Here is a 15,293-nt window from a genome sequence, read left to right as displayed (position 1 = left end):
GAAGAACCAAGCAGAGCTCTCAGGCCACACCCATCTCAAGCCTCCAAGGCTCCTCCAACAGCAGACAGTCCACTTAGCACAGACATAGTATAAATAATAATAATAAAAAAAACTCACAGTGAGGGAAGAATTAACAATGCCAACCAACAAACACAAAAATCGAGGCAACAAGATCAACGATGACACTATGACGCCTCCAAATAAACAAAACAACCCAAGCCAAGATTATGAAGATGATGAGAGAGAAGAAATGCAAGATACGGATTTCAAAAAATTTATGATAAGAACATTTAGCAGTTTTCAAAAGCAAATCCTTGAACTACAGAAATCCTTATTGGACAGGATTGAAAATCTCTCTCGAGAAAATGAAATTTTAAGGAAGAATCAAAATGAAACGCAGAAACTAGTAGAGCAGGAAAGTGTGATAGTGAAGAGAAATCAAAATGAAGAGCTCAATAGATCAAATGACAAACACATTAGAAAGTCTAAAAAACAGAGTCAATGAAACAGAAGAGAGAATACCGGACTTAGAAGACAGAGCACAGGAAACCATACAGTCAAACCAATGAAAAGAAGAGGAAATTAGAAATCTAAAAAATATCGTTGGGAATCTACAGGATACTATTTAAAAAACCAGCATTCGAGTTCTAGGAGTTCCTGAAGGCATGGAGAGAGAGAAAGGATTAGAAGGCCTTTTTAGTGAGATACTAGCAGAGAACTTTCTGGGTTTGGAGAAGGACAGAGACATCCTAGGACAGGAAGCTCATAGAACCCCCAGTAAACATGACCAAAAGAGATCCTCACCACGACACGTTGTAATTAAACTCACCACAGTGAAACATAAAGAAAAGATCCTAAAATATGCAAGAGAGAAACGTCAAATTACTCTCAGAGGATCTCCAATTAGACTCACAGCAGACTTCTCATCAGAAAGCATTAATAAATGAAATAAAGGAAATGTCATAGAAATAACAGACAAATAACAAATAATCCTTTATATTGTGTGTTTTATTTTGGTTATGGTGGGGCTATGTCTGCATTACAAAGAATAAAATGAAGGGCCGGTGCAGTGGTGTGGTGGGTAAAACCACCGCCTGCAGCACCAGCATCCCATATGGATGCTGGTTGGAGACCCGTCTGTTCCACTTCTGATCCAGCTCTCTGCTATGGCCCGGGAAAGCAGCAGAAGATGGCCCAAGTCCTTGGACCCCTGCACCCTCGTGGGACACCGGGGAAAACTCCTGACTCTTTGCTTAGGTTCTTCCCAGCCTCCAACCAATGCAGCCATGTCAGAAGTGTATCAGCAGTTGGAAGATATCTCTCTCTCTCTTGCGCTCCCTCTCTCTCGGTCTCTTTCGCTCTCACTCTGCTTTTCTGTATCTCTGCCTTTCAAATAAATAGATAAATCTTTAAAAAAAATTTAAACAGTAAAAAAGAATGAAATTAAATGAAAGTTGGATTGGGGAATAGGAGACAAAAGGATAACAATTGAAAAGTAGGAAGGAGTGTGAACCCAGACTAGGGAAGCCAAAAAGAGAAGGATATTATGGGCTCATTAAGAGACTCAGAAACGGGCAAAATGACAGAAGACAAGGAATCTGTGCTTAGGACTGAAAAAAAACTGGGTAAATTTAACACCAGTAGAAAATGACTCTGGCTAGACCAGAAGAAATATAAACAGGGCCTGGAGCTGTGGCGTAGTGGGTTAAGCCACCACCTGCAGCACCAGCATCCTATATGGGTACTAGTTCATGTTCCAACTGCTAAACTTCCCATACAGCTCCCTGCTAATGTGCCTGGGAAAGCAATGGAAGGTGACCCAAGTACTTGGGCCCCTACACCCGGGTGGGAGACCTGGCCATAGCAGAGAGCTGAAGTGGAGCAGCCGGTACTCAAACCAGTGCCCATATGGGATGCCAGCACTGAAGGTGGTAGTTTAACCAATATGCCACAGCGCCGGCCCCTACTCCATAACATTTTGAGCTCTGAAAAAAGAAACTCTCCACCCATTAGTAGTCACTCCCCCACACTCTCCTCTCTCTGGCCCTATCCAATTTCTATGGCTTTGCCTTTCTAGATAGCTCATATAGATAGAAATGTACAATGTATGGCCTTTGGTATTGAATTCTCTCGCTTAGCATAATGATTTCAAGGATTGTCCATGTTATATTTTGTGTACTGTATTTCTTTTCTTGATTGCACAAATGCTATTGCAGAAACTTGAATAATCGTGTGTGTGTATATATATGTGTACTTGTATAATTAGCCAGCCTATGGCACTGTGTGTTCACCTGCTGCCTACAGTGCCAGCATACGATATCCAAGTGCCAGTTAGAGTTCTCTTTACTCCACTTGCTATCCAGCTCCCTCCTGATGCACCTGGGAAAGCAACAGAAGACCTAAGTGCTGGGGTCCCTTCCACCCACGTGGCAGTCTGCTCCAGACTTGGCTGTTGCAGCCATTTGGGGTGTGAACCAGAGAATCAAAGATATCTTGCTGTCTTTGTCTTCTCTTCCTCTCTTCTTCATTCATAGGCCCTTTCAATTAAATAAATAAGTACTTAAAATACAATAAATACATGTGATGTGTCTTACAATGGTGGTTTGCTTAAAAATAAGCCAAGGGGACAGGGCCTTGCTGTGGCGCAGCTGGTTAACGCCCTGGCCAGAAGCACCGGCATCCCATAAGGGTGATGGTTCGAGACCCGCCTGCTCCACTTCCGATCCAGCTCTCTGCTAAGGCTTGGGAAAGCAGTAGAAGATGGTTCAAGTGTTTGGGCTCCTGCACCCACTTGGGACACCCAGAAGAGGCTCCTGGCTACTGATCGGTGCAGCTTGGCTGTTGTAGGCAATTGGGGAGTGACCTAGCAGGTGGAAGACTTCTCTCTCTCTCTCTCTGCCGCTCCTCTCTCTCTGTAACTCTGACTTTCCAATAAATCAATAAATCTTTAGAAAAAAATAAGCCAAGGGGACTGACACTGTGAGTCAGCAGTAAAGCTGCTGTCTGGAGATCCACCATCCATATGGGCACCAGTTCTAGTCCCGGCTGCTCCACTTCCAATCCAGCTGCCTGCTAATGCGCCTGAGAAAGCAGCAGAAGATGGCACAAGTCCTTGGGCCACTGCATCCTCGTGGGAGACCCCGAGGAAACTCCTGTCTCCTGGCTTTGGCCTGGCCTACGACGCCTGTTGTGGCCATTTGGGGGGTGAATCAGTGGATGGAAGACCTCTCTCTCTGCCTTGACTCTCCATTTCTGTAACTCTTTCAAATAAAATAAATAAATCTTAAAAAAAAAAAAGACAAGGAAAAAAGAGCACTTAGAAAAACATCTGGAACCCTTAATAGACATCTATATTCTGCAAGCACTAATGGATGACATGAATGAGGTTAACAGGACATAAAATGATATCAGCAAACACATTTAAGATATTTACCTCAGTGTACAGAATTCATGAGAATTTCTATACTCCACAATTACATTTTATTATTCTTCAAGGTCAGTTTATTAGTGCACCAAGTATACACTATGAATATTTAAAAGCTTATTTTCACCTTATTTGAAAGTCAGAGCAAGAGAGAGAGAAATACACAGAGATCTTCTACCTACTGGTTCACTCCCTAAATAGCTACAACAGCAAGGGCTGGGCCAGGCTGAAGCCAGGAGTTCAGAACTCTTTCTAGGTCTCCCATCTGAGTTTCAAGGACCTGAGTATTGGACTCATAGCCTGCTGCATCCCAAGAAGCATTAGAGGAGAGATGGTTGGAAACAGAGGTGCTAGGAGTTGAACCAAAACTCTGATTTGGGATGCAGACATTGCCATCAGTGGCTTAACCCGCTGTACCTCACTGCCAGCCCCTCAGCTATATTTAAAAATATATATATTGAATCATCTCTTCTCCTAATACAAAATATAGCCAAAGTATACCAATCTGTTTCTTACAAAAACCACAAAAAATACACAGATACCTCTTCTCTCTTGTCCCCTCACTTTGTGCCCTATTCTTCATTAATGTCTTCTTTCTTTAACTAGTCTCCTCTTCATTTTGTCTGCCCTTGCACTGAAACATAGCAGACAGACAGAACCCTAGAGGTCCAAGATTCTACAGTGGCTGTTTATAAGGGGGAGGAGGTTACAGTAACTGTCACACTGCATTAGCGTATTTGAGAAAAGTTATGCTAAATGCCTCTTAGATATAAAGGAACAGAATGCCAGCATGCCTTCATGGCTCAAGGAACCAGAGGCAGCAAACCATAGGCAAAAAACCACTACCTTTAGCTAGGAGAAGGCAGGCTGGCAGTCACTATTCTCTAGTGCTTGCTTCCCAAAGAAGACCCCTGCTTCTGCAAGTTGACAACACGTAACATTTGTAAATGTAAGACCACAGGAACAAGTCTTGTTCCAGACACAATGGCTAAGATGAAAGGGACAAAGAAAGATGCAAGTCCAACTTGGCCCATCTAAGCCCAAGCAACTTAGGACTCATGGAGAAGAAACCACAAGGGAACAGCCTTGGACCACACCATCCCTACAAGGAACACTCAGTGAACTTCACTCTACTCTTCAACCACGTTGCCAAAGGAACTCTGGGTCAATCCTTTAGTCTTTAAAAGCTGCAGGGAGTTCACTAATCAGATCAACTAGATCCTTTCAGAAGCACCATAACCGCTCAATCTGGACTTCCCTTCCCTTCCTCTCCAACCCAGGAAACTGTACAAATGTGCATGACACTATATACAATACACAGAAAGTAAGTAAGCATTGATTGATTCCATTAATGAACATGTATGAGAAACATTGAGAAGATTTCCCCGTTTAACAGCTGCGTGGCTGGGGAAGTCTGTCTTTACAGGATTTCACCATCCCAGAGTTCAACTGCCATAGCTCTGTTAAAGATGCCGCTACAGCTGTCCACCATTCCCTCCACCCAATCTCCTCTTCTCAGTGGGAATCCTGACCTCCCTATTGGCTACCTCAGACCATTAAACTGCCTGTTTTTGACATCATTCTCCCACCAAACCTGCTACCACCTGGTGGAATCTTGGGGTTTCCATGGAGCTGTCTGTAAACAAATTTGGAACATCGCAAGTGACCAGTAGCCAGTGACCTCCATACTGGACACATGTGCTTGCTGGCACCAGCCAGCCAGTCATCCTCTGTATCGTCTCTTCAACCTTCATATCTACCGTTGATATTTCCTCGTCTCTGACCATGTCAGGTAAGAAAAGAAACCTTTAAAAGTTCTTCATTACATGTTTTTTCCATGTAAACTGAGTAATACAGTCCAAACAGCTTGGAACGATGGGGTTAAATATTGAACTAGAAACGTGGAGACTCAGTTTCGAGTTTGGCTGTAACAGTTACTGGCTATGTGACTTTGGACGAATCACAACTCTCCCAAAACACCTGTTTCCTCATTTGCTACATCAGGATAGTAATTAATTCTCCCTAATCCCTCTCTTTTCTTTTTTTTTTTTTTTTTATCTGACAGATAGAATTAGACAGTGAGAGAAAGAGACAGAGAAAGGTCTTCCTTCCGTTGGTTCACTCCCCAAATGGCAGCTACGGCCAGTGCTACACCGATCCAAAGCCAGGAGCCAGGTGCTTCCTCCTGGGCTCCCATGCAGGTGCAGGAGCCCAAGTGCATGGAAAATCCTCCACTTCCCTCCCAAGCCACAGCAGAGAGCTGGACAGGAAGAGGAGCCACTGGGACTAAAACCCAGACTCATATGGGATGCCAACACGGCAGGCAGAGGATTAACTAAGTGAGCCACGGCGCTGGCCCCCACCCACTCTTTTCTAATACTGAATCTTAAAGGGTATACACACAGAAAATGAAACCAGAGACTGTCACTTGAGAGTGCTTGTTTCAACAGAAATAGAGGGAAAAACATCCAGGACATATAGAAAACTAACGAAATACACTAAGATTTTTCAACTCTAACAGTCTCCCTCCAAAAACATTTCAACTATAGTATTTCAAATTGAGTTCTGTTCAAAATGCAATACTCACATATTTTGGGGTTTTTTTTATTTAATATAGATTAAAAACAGAAAATAGGGAGAGAGGATAGAGATGCCTGGCCTGTACATAGGCAGATATTCTAGGAAAAAGATCTTTGGGACAACAGGTGTGTTGAGAAGAGGGAGGAAAGACAAAAATGACGACAAGGAAATTTCAAGAATTATAGCGATGAGCAGCATAGAGTATTTCTCAAGGAAAGAAGAGACTTTTTGGCATGGAATGTTGAGGAGGATATAAGATTTTAAAGTAATGAGCACAGGGTGGAATTTACTCAGAGCAGCGCAAATTCTTACATTAATGTACCAGAAAGGAAACCAAGGCTAGCACTGAGAATCCCTGGGAAAGCAGCTTTTCAGAAAGGCATACTCAGTTGTTTGGTTTTTGTTTTTTCCCATGCCTCTTTGAACATGGAAGACACCTGACAGCTTTGAAAATGAACATCAGAAATGTGCACTAGAAGTGATGCTTCCTCCAAACATGGAACTTGACTAAAAGCAGTTAACTTGGGGACTGGGGGAAATGGGATTTTCAGTGTTCTTGTTCATTCTGATTTTTAAACTGCTGTCTATTTCTATTATCAAAAACATTTTTTAGGGCCGGCGCCGTGGCTCACTAGGCTAATCCTCCGCCTTGCGGCGCTGGCACACCGGGTTCTAGTCCTGGTCAGGGCGCCGGATTCTGTCCCGGTGGCCCCTCTTCCAGGCCAGCTCTCTGCTGAGGCCCGGGAGTGCAGTGGAGGATGGCCCAAGTGCTTGGGCCCTGCACCCCATGGGAGACCAGGAGAAGCACCTGGCTCCTGCCATCGAATCAGCGCGGTGCACCGGCCGCAGCGCGCTGGCCACGCCGGCCATTGGAGGGTGAACCAACGGCAAAGGAAGACCTTTCTCTCTGTCTCTCTCTCTCACTGTCCACTCTGCCTGTCAAAAATAAATAAATGAATAAATAAATAAATAAATCTTTAAAAAAATTTTTGTAAATGATATATCCTCCTCTGGAGCAGAAGGGCAAATTCTCTACTCTGCAACAGGAGAACAAATTCCCCAGCTGTGACAGATTTCAAGTCAAGGCTGTCTGTCATCTTTATAATTATTTTCCTCCAAAAACAGAGTACCTGCGGATTAACAGGATTAACAGTCATTAACTGTTGTTAGAACTAAGCAAAAAGTGAAAGACCTACCTAAAAACAAAAGTAACAGGTTGAGCCCTACAGCTCTGGTTTTACATTTCTCTAAAACAATTATTTGGTAGTTACGGTGTTTTCTAAGCTTTGGGGATGACATTTTCCTATAGGCTGAAGACGATAAGAATCTAGGTTTCAAGCATACATAAAAACATTTTCATGATACCATCAGTGTTCTTGTCTGGTGTTTAGATGGCTGTAGTTATTGAAATTTCTATTTCTATAAGATTGATATCTGTTACATACTGGAGACTATTTAGAGTAATATGAATGAGCATAATAAAGGAATCTATTTACACTCAGTTTTTGGCTACCTGTTTTGGACTTGTTTTTGATGAAGTATTTGTTCACATACATTATGGGTACTTACACATTCACTGCATCCTGCTGCTTGTTATACACTTTTTCATTGATATGTTTTCTCTATATGTGCTGGCTAGAAATTCATTCAAAAATCACCTAAAGTAAGATGCTTTTGTTAAATAGTATTCACTAAAAATAGAGTACACAATATTCACTTGCATACTATTGCAGGTTTGATGACAGAACCATGTGGTAATCTACTATTCCTTGCTGTTTGTCATTTATTCCAATTCTCATTAATATCTACATATGAGGGCATTTCAAACAGATCCTGTAAACACTAAGTTACTGTGGTGTCAGAAATATTTAACATCCATACATTGTATCTTAATGGCATACATTACCATGAGCTTTTTCAAGACCCTTCATATGCATAAAGGTCAAAATATTTTGCACCAAAGAATCTTATCTTTTCCTCTCACTTTCCATGCACTTTTTGAAATATCCTTATATTCTTTACAGTTCTGTCATATTATATGTTTTCAGGATTTTCATCTGTCCTTCCAGAACTTACTATATCTTCATCAACATAAATCACATTAAAAATCGCCTTTTCATGCATTCATTATCACTGTTATGACTATAACGACTCTTAGGAGGTCCTTCTGACCTGGGGTCAGAGGGCAGGCTTGAAGAGGATAGAGAATAACCCTTGAACACTAGCTGGACTAGGTTATGTGTAGATTCTAGGCAATGGCAGGTGCCCTGCACAAACACAACAATGCACCAAAGAGGACAGTGGTCACTAGTGTACTGTTTGCAAATAAACCACTTTTCAAAGGACCCAAAAATGCCTGCATTCCAAATTCCATTTCTCCCAGGCTCAGGTGTTTATCTGCAGAGTCCTGAAACAGGAATTGGTTCTGTAACCTGGCAGTGACCCTAACACAATGGGAGAACTCCAGTAAGTCAATCTGATCTCGAGGAGCCTCACTTTCCTCACTGGTAAAATGAGAGTGTTAGAAGTTCTCCAGAGACCTCCTCGTTCTACAATGCTTCACCTCCAGGAAGTCCTTAGGAGTCAAACCTGGGGGGGCAGGCTCAAGGGAAAGAAGGGCAGGGAGAAGGTGGCTTCTAGTCTAGGCAATGATGAATGTCTTGAATCTGCCCCACACCTGTACAACAATCCACAATAAACAAAGTGCATCATAAGGGTAGAAAACTGCTCTAGGACTTATTGACAATCATGAATGTCTGAATTTCCTGTGTTAGGACTATTGGTATGAGATGCTTTCTGAGGACAATAATCTTAAGATAATGTTAAGATTTCATCAATTTCATCTATTTTCCCATCTCGCTCTTGTTTCCTACAGAAAATTCCCAAAATCCATCCCTACTTGGGACTGCAAATTCCCTGCAGCTTTCTATTCCCATGGTAGGCACTGCGGCTTCCCTACCAGGAAGCGTCTGCGACTTCTCCAGAGTGTCTGCTCCAACTGTCGGTTCGGCTTGGCTACTGCCATCAGCCGCTGCCACCTCTTTCCAGCCACTCATGGGTAGTGCCTACCTTTGCCAACATTCTAACACAACTCTGTTGTCTGGAGTTACTGGCCAGAGCCAGATCTCCACTTCTGCTGCCTCCTACCCAGGTATTTCTGAATGGAATATCACAGGACGCACTGCAAAGAAGTCCTCGTCGCTCGAGGACTTCACTGTAACTCTCATTGACCAGGACACTGGTGTTTCTTCCATGGCTATGACAGCCCAATATAACAAAACTTCAGATGCCAATACCATGTTCCCTCTGTATCCATCACTGCATCAGGGGACAGCAACTCAGATTCCAAATCAGGGAAACTGCCTGTCCCTTCCATATGCAGAAGGAAGCCAGGTCTACTACTATAATCAAGGCACAGTAGGGCATGTGCTCTCTGGAGAACTTGGCCCCTGTCTGCAATCCTATGGCCCTGTGACATACATGGGAAGTGTGGCGTCTGCCCCTCAGCCAGAAATGGTGATGGTGCTCAAGAGGATCCAGCCCACAGACGCCCCACCACCAGCCTCGACCTCTGGAATCTACTACTCTGTGCCTGCTCAACCCATCACAGGAACAAGTTTCCAAGGTGAGTGCAAACAGTTAGGCAGGAAAGGAATAAGGTCAAAAGCAGATCAACTCTGCAGCAAGAGTGGTGGCTCTTCAACCCTTACCCTTGCTCGGTGCTCTCCCTTTTGAACTCTGTATAGGAACACGTAATCTAGATGGGCAATCTATGCTACATGCGAGAGAAGCCCAAGATCATACTGAGGGATGCTACACTTTCACTTCCTTAGCTGATCAGCTTCCCTAAACCATCACATCACTTCCCATTCTCCCTTGCTTTAGTCTCTTTGTAAAGCATTTCAGAGTTCTTAATTTCAGAATGACAGTTTTAGTTTCCTCAAATGACCCCTCCACCCCATTTAAGATCATGTGTTCTGAGACACAGTCAAAAAAAAAAAAAAAAACCCACAGGCCCAGAATCTTTGCTTGCTTGCATCAATCATGAGAAAGAGCTCCACTTCCTCCTACTCCATGGTGGGAGGTGCTCGTATTTGCCTAGAAGAGTGGACAGAAAACAAACATCCAATATGAGAATGCTAGGTTTTGTGAAACATTTGATTCTTTAAAACCACTTCCCCTTTTCTTTGCTATAATAATCCAGTGAAGACAAAGCCAAGGAAACGATGATACTAGAGACAACTTGGTCAAGGACTAACTCTCTGTTGCCTTTGTCCTTAAGAAGATCTAGTCATATCCATGTCCACTGGCTGGAAAGTGCTTAGATTCTGCACTGATATGTAGTGCGGGCGCCTCAAATACCACAGACTGATTTCTTCCTTGATTCTTTTGCAGTGATGAAAAATTTCCCAGGGATGGAGACTTCTTCCCGTGGATTGCAACCTATAAGCAAGACATCCTGTCTGCCACAAAGTGAAGAATTCCCCAAGTCCTGCAGGAGCAGAAATATCCGGATACTTGACAGTGACTCACCATCTGAGACAGGGGACATTTCAAAGATAGTTCCACTGCAGAGTTCCACGAATCTCTTGGTACTACCTCTAGATCAAAGCCAGGAGAAAACAGAGACTATCAATTTGGGTGACATCAAAACCAAGCTTTCCAAGCCACTGGATGCCTTCCAGGACCCAGCAGAAAACCAAGATCTTCCACTGCTCCCTTTGGAAATCCCTGATAGAGGTCAGCTGCTGGCTTGTGTTGATAACCCTGTTTGCCCACAGAAGCAGCCTGATCCTACAAATGCCATTCTGGGAAATAATCTCAGCCTTGAGGATCAAGGGTTACTGGAAGATGGGACTGAGGCTAGCAATGGCTTTGCAGACATTACCACACTGGTGGAGGAGATTTGCCTTCCCCAGATCTTCAGTTCCTTGGAAGATCTTGACCAACCCAATGGTCCCATGGCAAGCAATGCCACAGATACTGGAGACATCCAAGGAACTCAGGTGCAGGACAGTTCAAGAGACATAAAGGGTCTCTCCGATGTAGTCAGGAAGAAAAAGCGTAAAGCTGCTGAACCGATCAATGGTAGTAGCAAAACCAAAATCCAGCCAAAGGACCCAGAGTTCCTGTTAGAGGGAGAAGCGGTTCCTTGCAGTGCTGCAGCCTGTGACAGGGATCCTGTGAATATGGCCAACAAATCAAACATCAAACCTCAGAAAGCTGCATCTAGAAGGTCCAGGAAAACCAAGTGCGATGGGCAAGCAAAGGCCAGAAGAACCAGAGAAAACAACTCTACAAAAGCTCAAGAGAGCAAGCAGTCAGGGAGCAAAGTCAAGGCAGGAGACAAACCATCCGTCCCCAAGACAAAGAGGAAGAGAAATCCACCTGAGCTTACCCAAGAGAGCTTCAAAAAACCTAGAAGCTGCCTAGGCATGCACATGCTAGAGTCTGTGCAGGTTTTCCATGCGCTGGGGAAGAAGAGCGATAAGAAAACTGGCCTCTCTTCCTACAGGAACCTGGGAAATTCAAGCAACATCAAAGACCCCTGTGCATCCTCAGCTATCAAACCATTGCTGACAACCCCACAGCAGGGTGCAGGTGCTGAGATAACACAAGTCAGTGCCCTGAAACTGGATGGTGAAGCTGACAAAGGGTGCGCATCTCCATCCGTGTATGACCTGCCACCACCCGGAAAGGTGAAGTTGATACCTCTGCCGTTCCCCAATGTCAGTAAGCCTCAACCTCAACCTGTTCCTCGGAGGCCACTGTCTCTTGCCTCACACAGGCCCACTCTGGGGAACTCTGCCCGGCCTGCTTCTACTAATCCAGCTCAACCTACTACAGTCAGTCCACCCCAAGCAGCTCCTGCCAACACATCTTCCATGGATCCTGCCAGACCAGCTCGGCCAATTGCAGCTCGACCAGGTTTGATGCACCCTACCCGGCCTAGTATCCCTCCATCTGCTGTCTCTAGGCCTGCACCTAACAAAACATCATCTTACACTTCTCTCAAGGGGGAGCCTGTTTCTGCTGCTGTGGCCAAGCTCCAGTCACCACCCAACCCTCAAAACCCATTTCTCATCCAAGATTTCAGCCGCCAACCAATTCCATGGAGGAAACCTGATATTCTTGGGCCTGTAGTGTCAGATCCCATCACAGAAGAACAGAGGCCAGAGCGAGAGGCTCTGAAGAGGCGGGCTCAACAGCAGCGTGAGAATGCTGCCAAATACACCTCTATGGGGAAACTGCAGTTTTTCATCGAGAGGGAAAAGGAGATGGCTATCTCTCGATACTATGGCTATGCAGTGTAAGAGTTACTAAGACTGTTGATAGCACTTGGTTTTCCACATCTATATACATACCTATAGCAAAATACATATTTCTCTATTTATTTATATATTTTTAAGTATTAATAAAATGAAATAAAGATAATAGAATTAATTTATAGATGATTAATAAAGAAGTCTTTTGAGTTTTGAGACACTGTTAGTTGTGATTTTTCTTTGGTGGAGGTGGTGTTCATAGTCTGCATTAGAAAGTATGAACTCAAAGTGGGATGGGGAAGTAAGAGAATGAAGGGCAAGAACTGAGTAAGGAGAAAGGAGTGTGATCCCAGACTTGGAAATCCAATAGGAGAAAGATTTTTTAGGCTCAGTCATAGAAAAAGGAATGGGTGAAATGGCAGAACTATGAAACAGAATCAGAAGACAGGATTAAAAAAAAACAAGTACAGTTCCACTCAATTTGACCATGGGACAAGACAAGTATGGCTAAACATGAAAAATATAAACAATTCTTTTTTGTGTCTGAGTGCCAATAAAGCTTCATCCTTTTTTCTTTTTCTTTTTTCCCCAGAAACATTTTATTTAAGGTATACACAGTTCAAGCATTTCCTAAATACTACTTTAAACACATAGTGATTCTACTCATCATACCCGCCCTCCCACCTGCACTCCCACCCTTCCACCCCCATTCCCATCATTCTTCCTCCTTCCGCTCCTATTCCCATTCTTATGTTTTATTAAGATCTATTTTCAATTAATTTCATAAACACGAATTTCTCTACACTAAGTAAAGAGTTCAACAAATAGTATGAAAAAATAAACCTGTCCCTTAACAGTTGAAAAAAGGGCTGTTCAAAGTCATTGCATCTCAAAGTGTCAATTTATGTCTACAGAAGACCTTTAGGTGCTCTATTAGTTACCACAGATCAGAAAGAACATATGTTAGTTGTTCTTTTGTTCTCACTTATTTCACTAAATAATATGTTTTCCAACTACACCCATTTTGTTTCAAATGACAGGACTTTATTTATTTATTTATTTATTGGACAGGCAGAGTTAGGCAGTGAGAGAGAGACAGAGACAGAGAGAAACGTCTTCCTTCCATGGGTTCATCGCCAAAATGGCCGCTATGGCAAGTGTCCTGCGGACGGCTCGCCACACTGATTCAAAGCCAGGAGCAAGGTGCTTCCTCCTGGTCTCCCATGCGGGTGCAGGGCCCAAGGACCTGGGCCATCCTCCACTGCCTTCCCGGGCCACAGCAGAGAGCTGGACTGGAAGAGGAACAACTGGGACAGAATCTGGTGCCCCACCTAGGACTAGAAGCCAAGGTGCCAGCGCCACAGGTGGAGGATTAGCCTAGTGAGCCATGGTGCCGCCAGGACCTTATGTTTTAACCACTGTGTAGTATTCCATGGTATACATATCCCATAATTTCTTTATCCAGTCTTCAGTTGATGGCATTTGGGTTGATTCCATATCTTAGCTGTTGTGAATTGAGCCTCAATAAACACAGAAGTACAGATAATTCTTTCCTATGCTGATTTCATTTTCCTTGGGTAAATTCCAAGGAGTAGGATGGCTGGGTCATATGGTAGGTCTACATTCAGATTTCTGAGGTATCTTCATACTGTCTTCCAATGACTGCACCAGTTTACATTCCCACCAGCAGTGGATTAGGATACCATTTTCCCCACATCCTTGCCAGCATTTATTTTCTGTTGATTTCTGTACAAAAGACATTTTAATGCAGTGAGGTAAAACCTCACTGTGGTTTTGGTTTTCATTTCCCTGAGGGCTAGTGAACCGGAGCATTTTTTCATGTGTCTGTGGGCCCTTTGGATTTCCTCTTCAGAAAAATGTCTGTTTAAGTCCTTTGCTCATTTATTAACTGGTTGTTGTGTTTTTGTTGAGTTTCTTGAGTTATTTATTTATTCTGGATTTAATCCTTTATCAGGTGCATAGTTGGCAGGTAATTTCTCCCATTCTGTAGGTGGCCTCTTCACCTTGCTGAGTGTTTCTTTTGCAGTGGAGAAGCTTCTCAATTTCATGTAGTCCCATTTGTCAATATCGGGTCTGACTGCCTGTGTCTCTGGAGTCTTCCCTAAGAACTCTTTACCTATGCCTATGTCTTACAGGGTTTCCACCCATGTTTTCTAACAATTCAATGGTATCAGGTTGTAGATTATGTATTGGATTCATTTTGAGTGGATTTTTGTGTAAAGTGTAAAGTAGGGGTCTTGCTTCATACTTCTGCATGCAGAAATCCACTTTTCCTAGCACCATTTGTTGAAGACACTGTACTTTATTCAGGATTGATTTCAGGTCCTTTGTCAAATGTAAGTTTGTTGTAGATGTGTGGGTTGATTTCTGCAGTTTCTATTCTATTCCATTGGTCTACCCACTAGTTTTTGTACCAGTACCAGGCTGTTTGGATTGTTACTCCCCTGTAGTGTGTCTTGAAATTTGGTATTGTGATGCCTTTGGCTTTGTTTTTGTTGCTTAAGATGTTTCTGCTATCCAGGGTCTCCTGTGTTTCCATATGAATTTCAGAATCATTTTTTTCTAGATCTGAGAAGAATGTCCTTGGTATTTTGATTGATATCGCATTGAATCTGTAAATTGCTTTTGTTAGTATGCACATTTTGATATTGATTCTTCCAATCCATGAACATGGAAGATTTTCCCAGTTTTTAAATGTCTTCTATTCATTTATTTGATGTTTTGTAATTCTCATCATAGAGATCCTTGATGTCCTCGGTTAAGTTTATTCCAAGGTATTTCATTTTGTTTGCAGTTATTGTGAATGGGATTAATCTTAGAAGTTCTTTCTCAGCTGTGGCATTGTCTTTGTATATAGAAAGGCTATTGATTTTTGTGTGTTGATTTTATAACCCGCCACTTTCCCAAACTCTTTTATGAGTTCCAATAGCCTTTTAGTGGAGTCTTTTGGATCCCCTATATACACGACCATATCATCCGCAAATAGGGATAGTTTGATTTCC

General features: G+C 43.0%; 1 protein-coding gene across 1 annotated transcript; it reads left to right on the top strand.

The window, feature by feature from the left end:
* Positions 1-5,104: 5,104 nt before the first annotated feature.
* Positions 5,105-12,433, top strand: LOC138848580 (uncharacterized protein C2orf78-like; the record flags this gene model as incomplete). Its single annotated transcript, XM_070068911.1, has 3 exons — positions 5,105-5,216; positions 8,880-9,629; positions 10,400-12,433. Coding segments are annotated over 3 exons (2,781 nt in total), but the record flags the coding sequence as incomplete, so codon positions are not given.
* Positions 12,434-15,293: the final 2,860 nt, after the last annotated feature.

The sequence above is a fragment of the Oryctolagus cuniculus genome, chromosome 2, assembly GCF_964237555.1.
Source record: "Oryctolagus cuniculus chromosome 2, mOryCun1.1, whole genome shotgun sequence".
Classification (NCBI taxonomy): domain Eukaryota; kingdom Metazoa; phylum Chordata; class Mammalia; order Lagomorpha; family Leporidae; genus Oryctolagus; species Oryctolagus cuniculus.
Note: the sequence above shows the minus strand (reverse complement) of the source record. Positions and strands in the feature narration are given on the sequence as shown.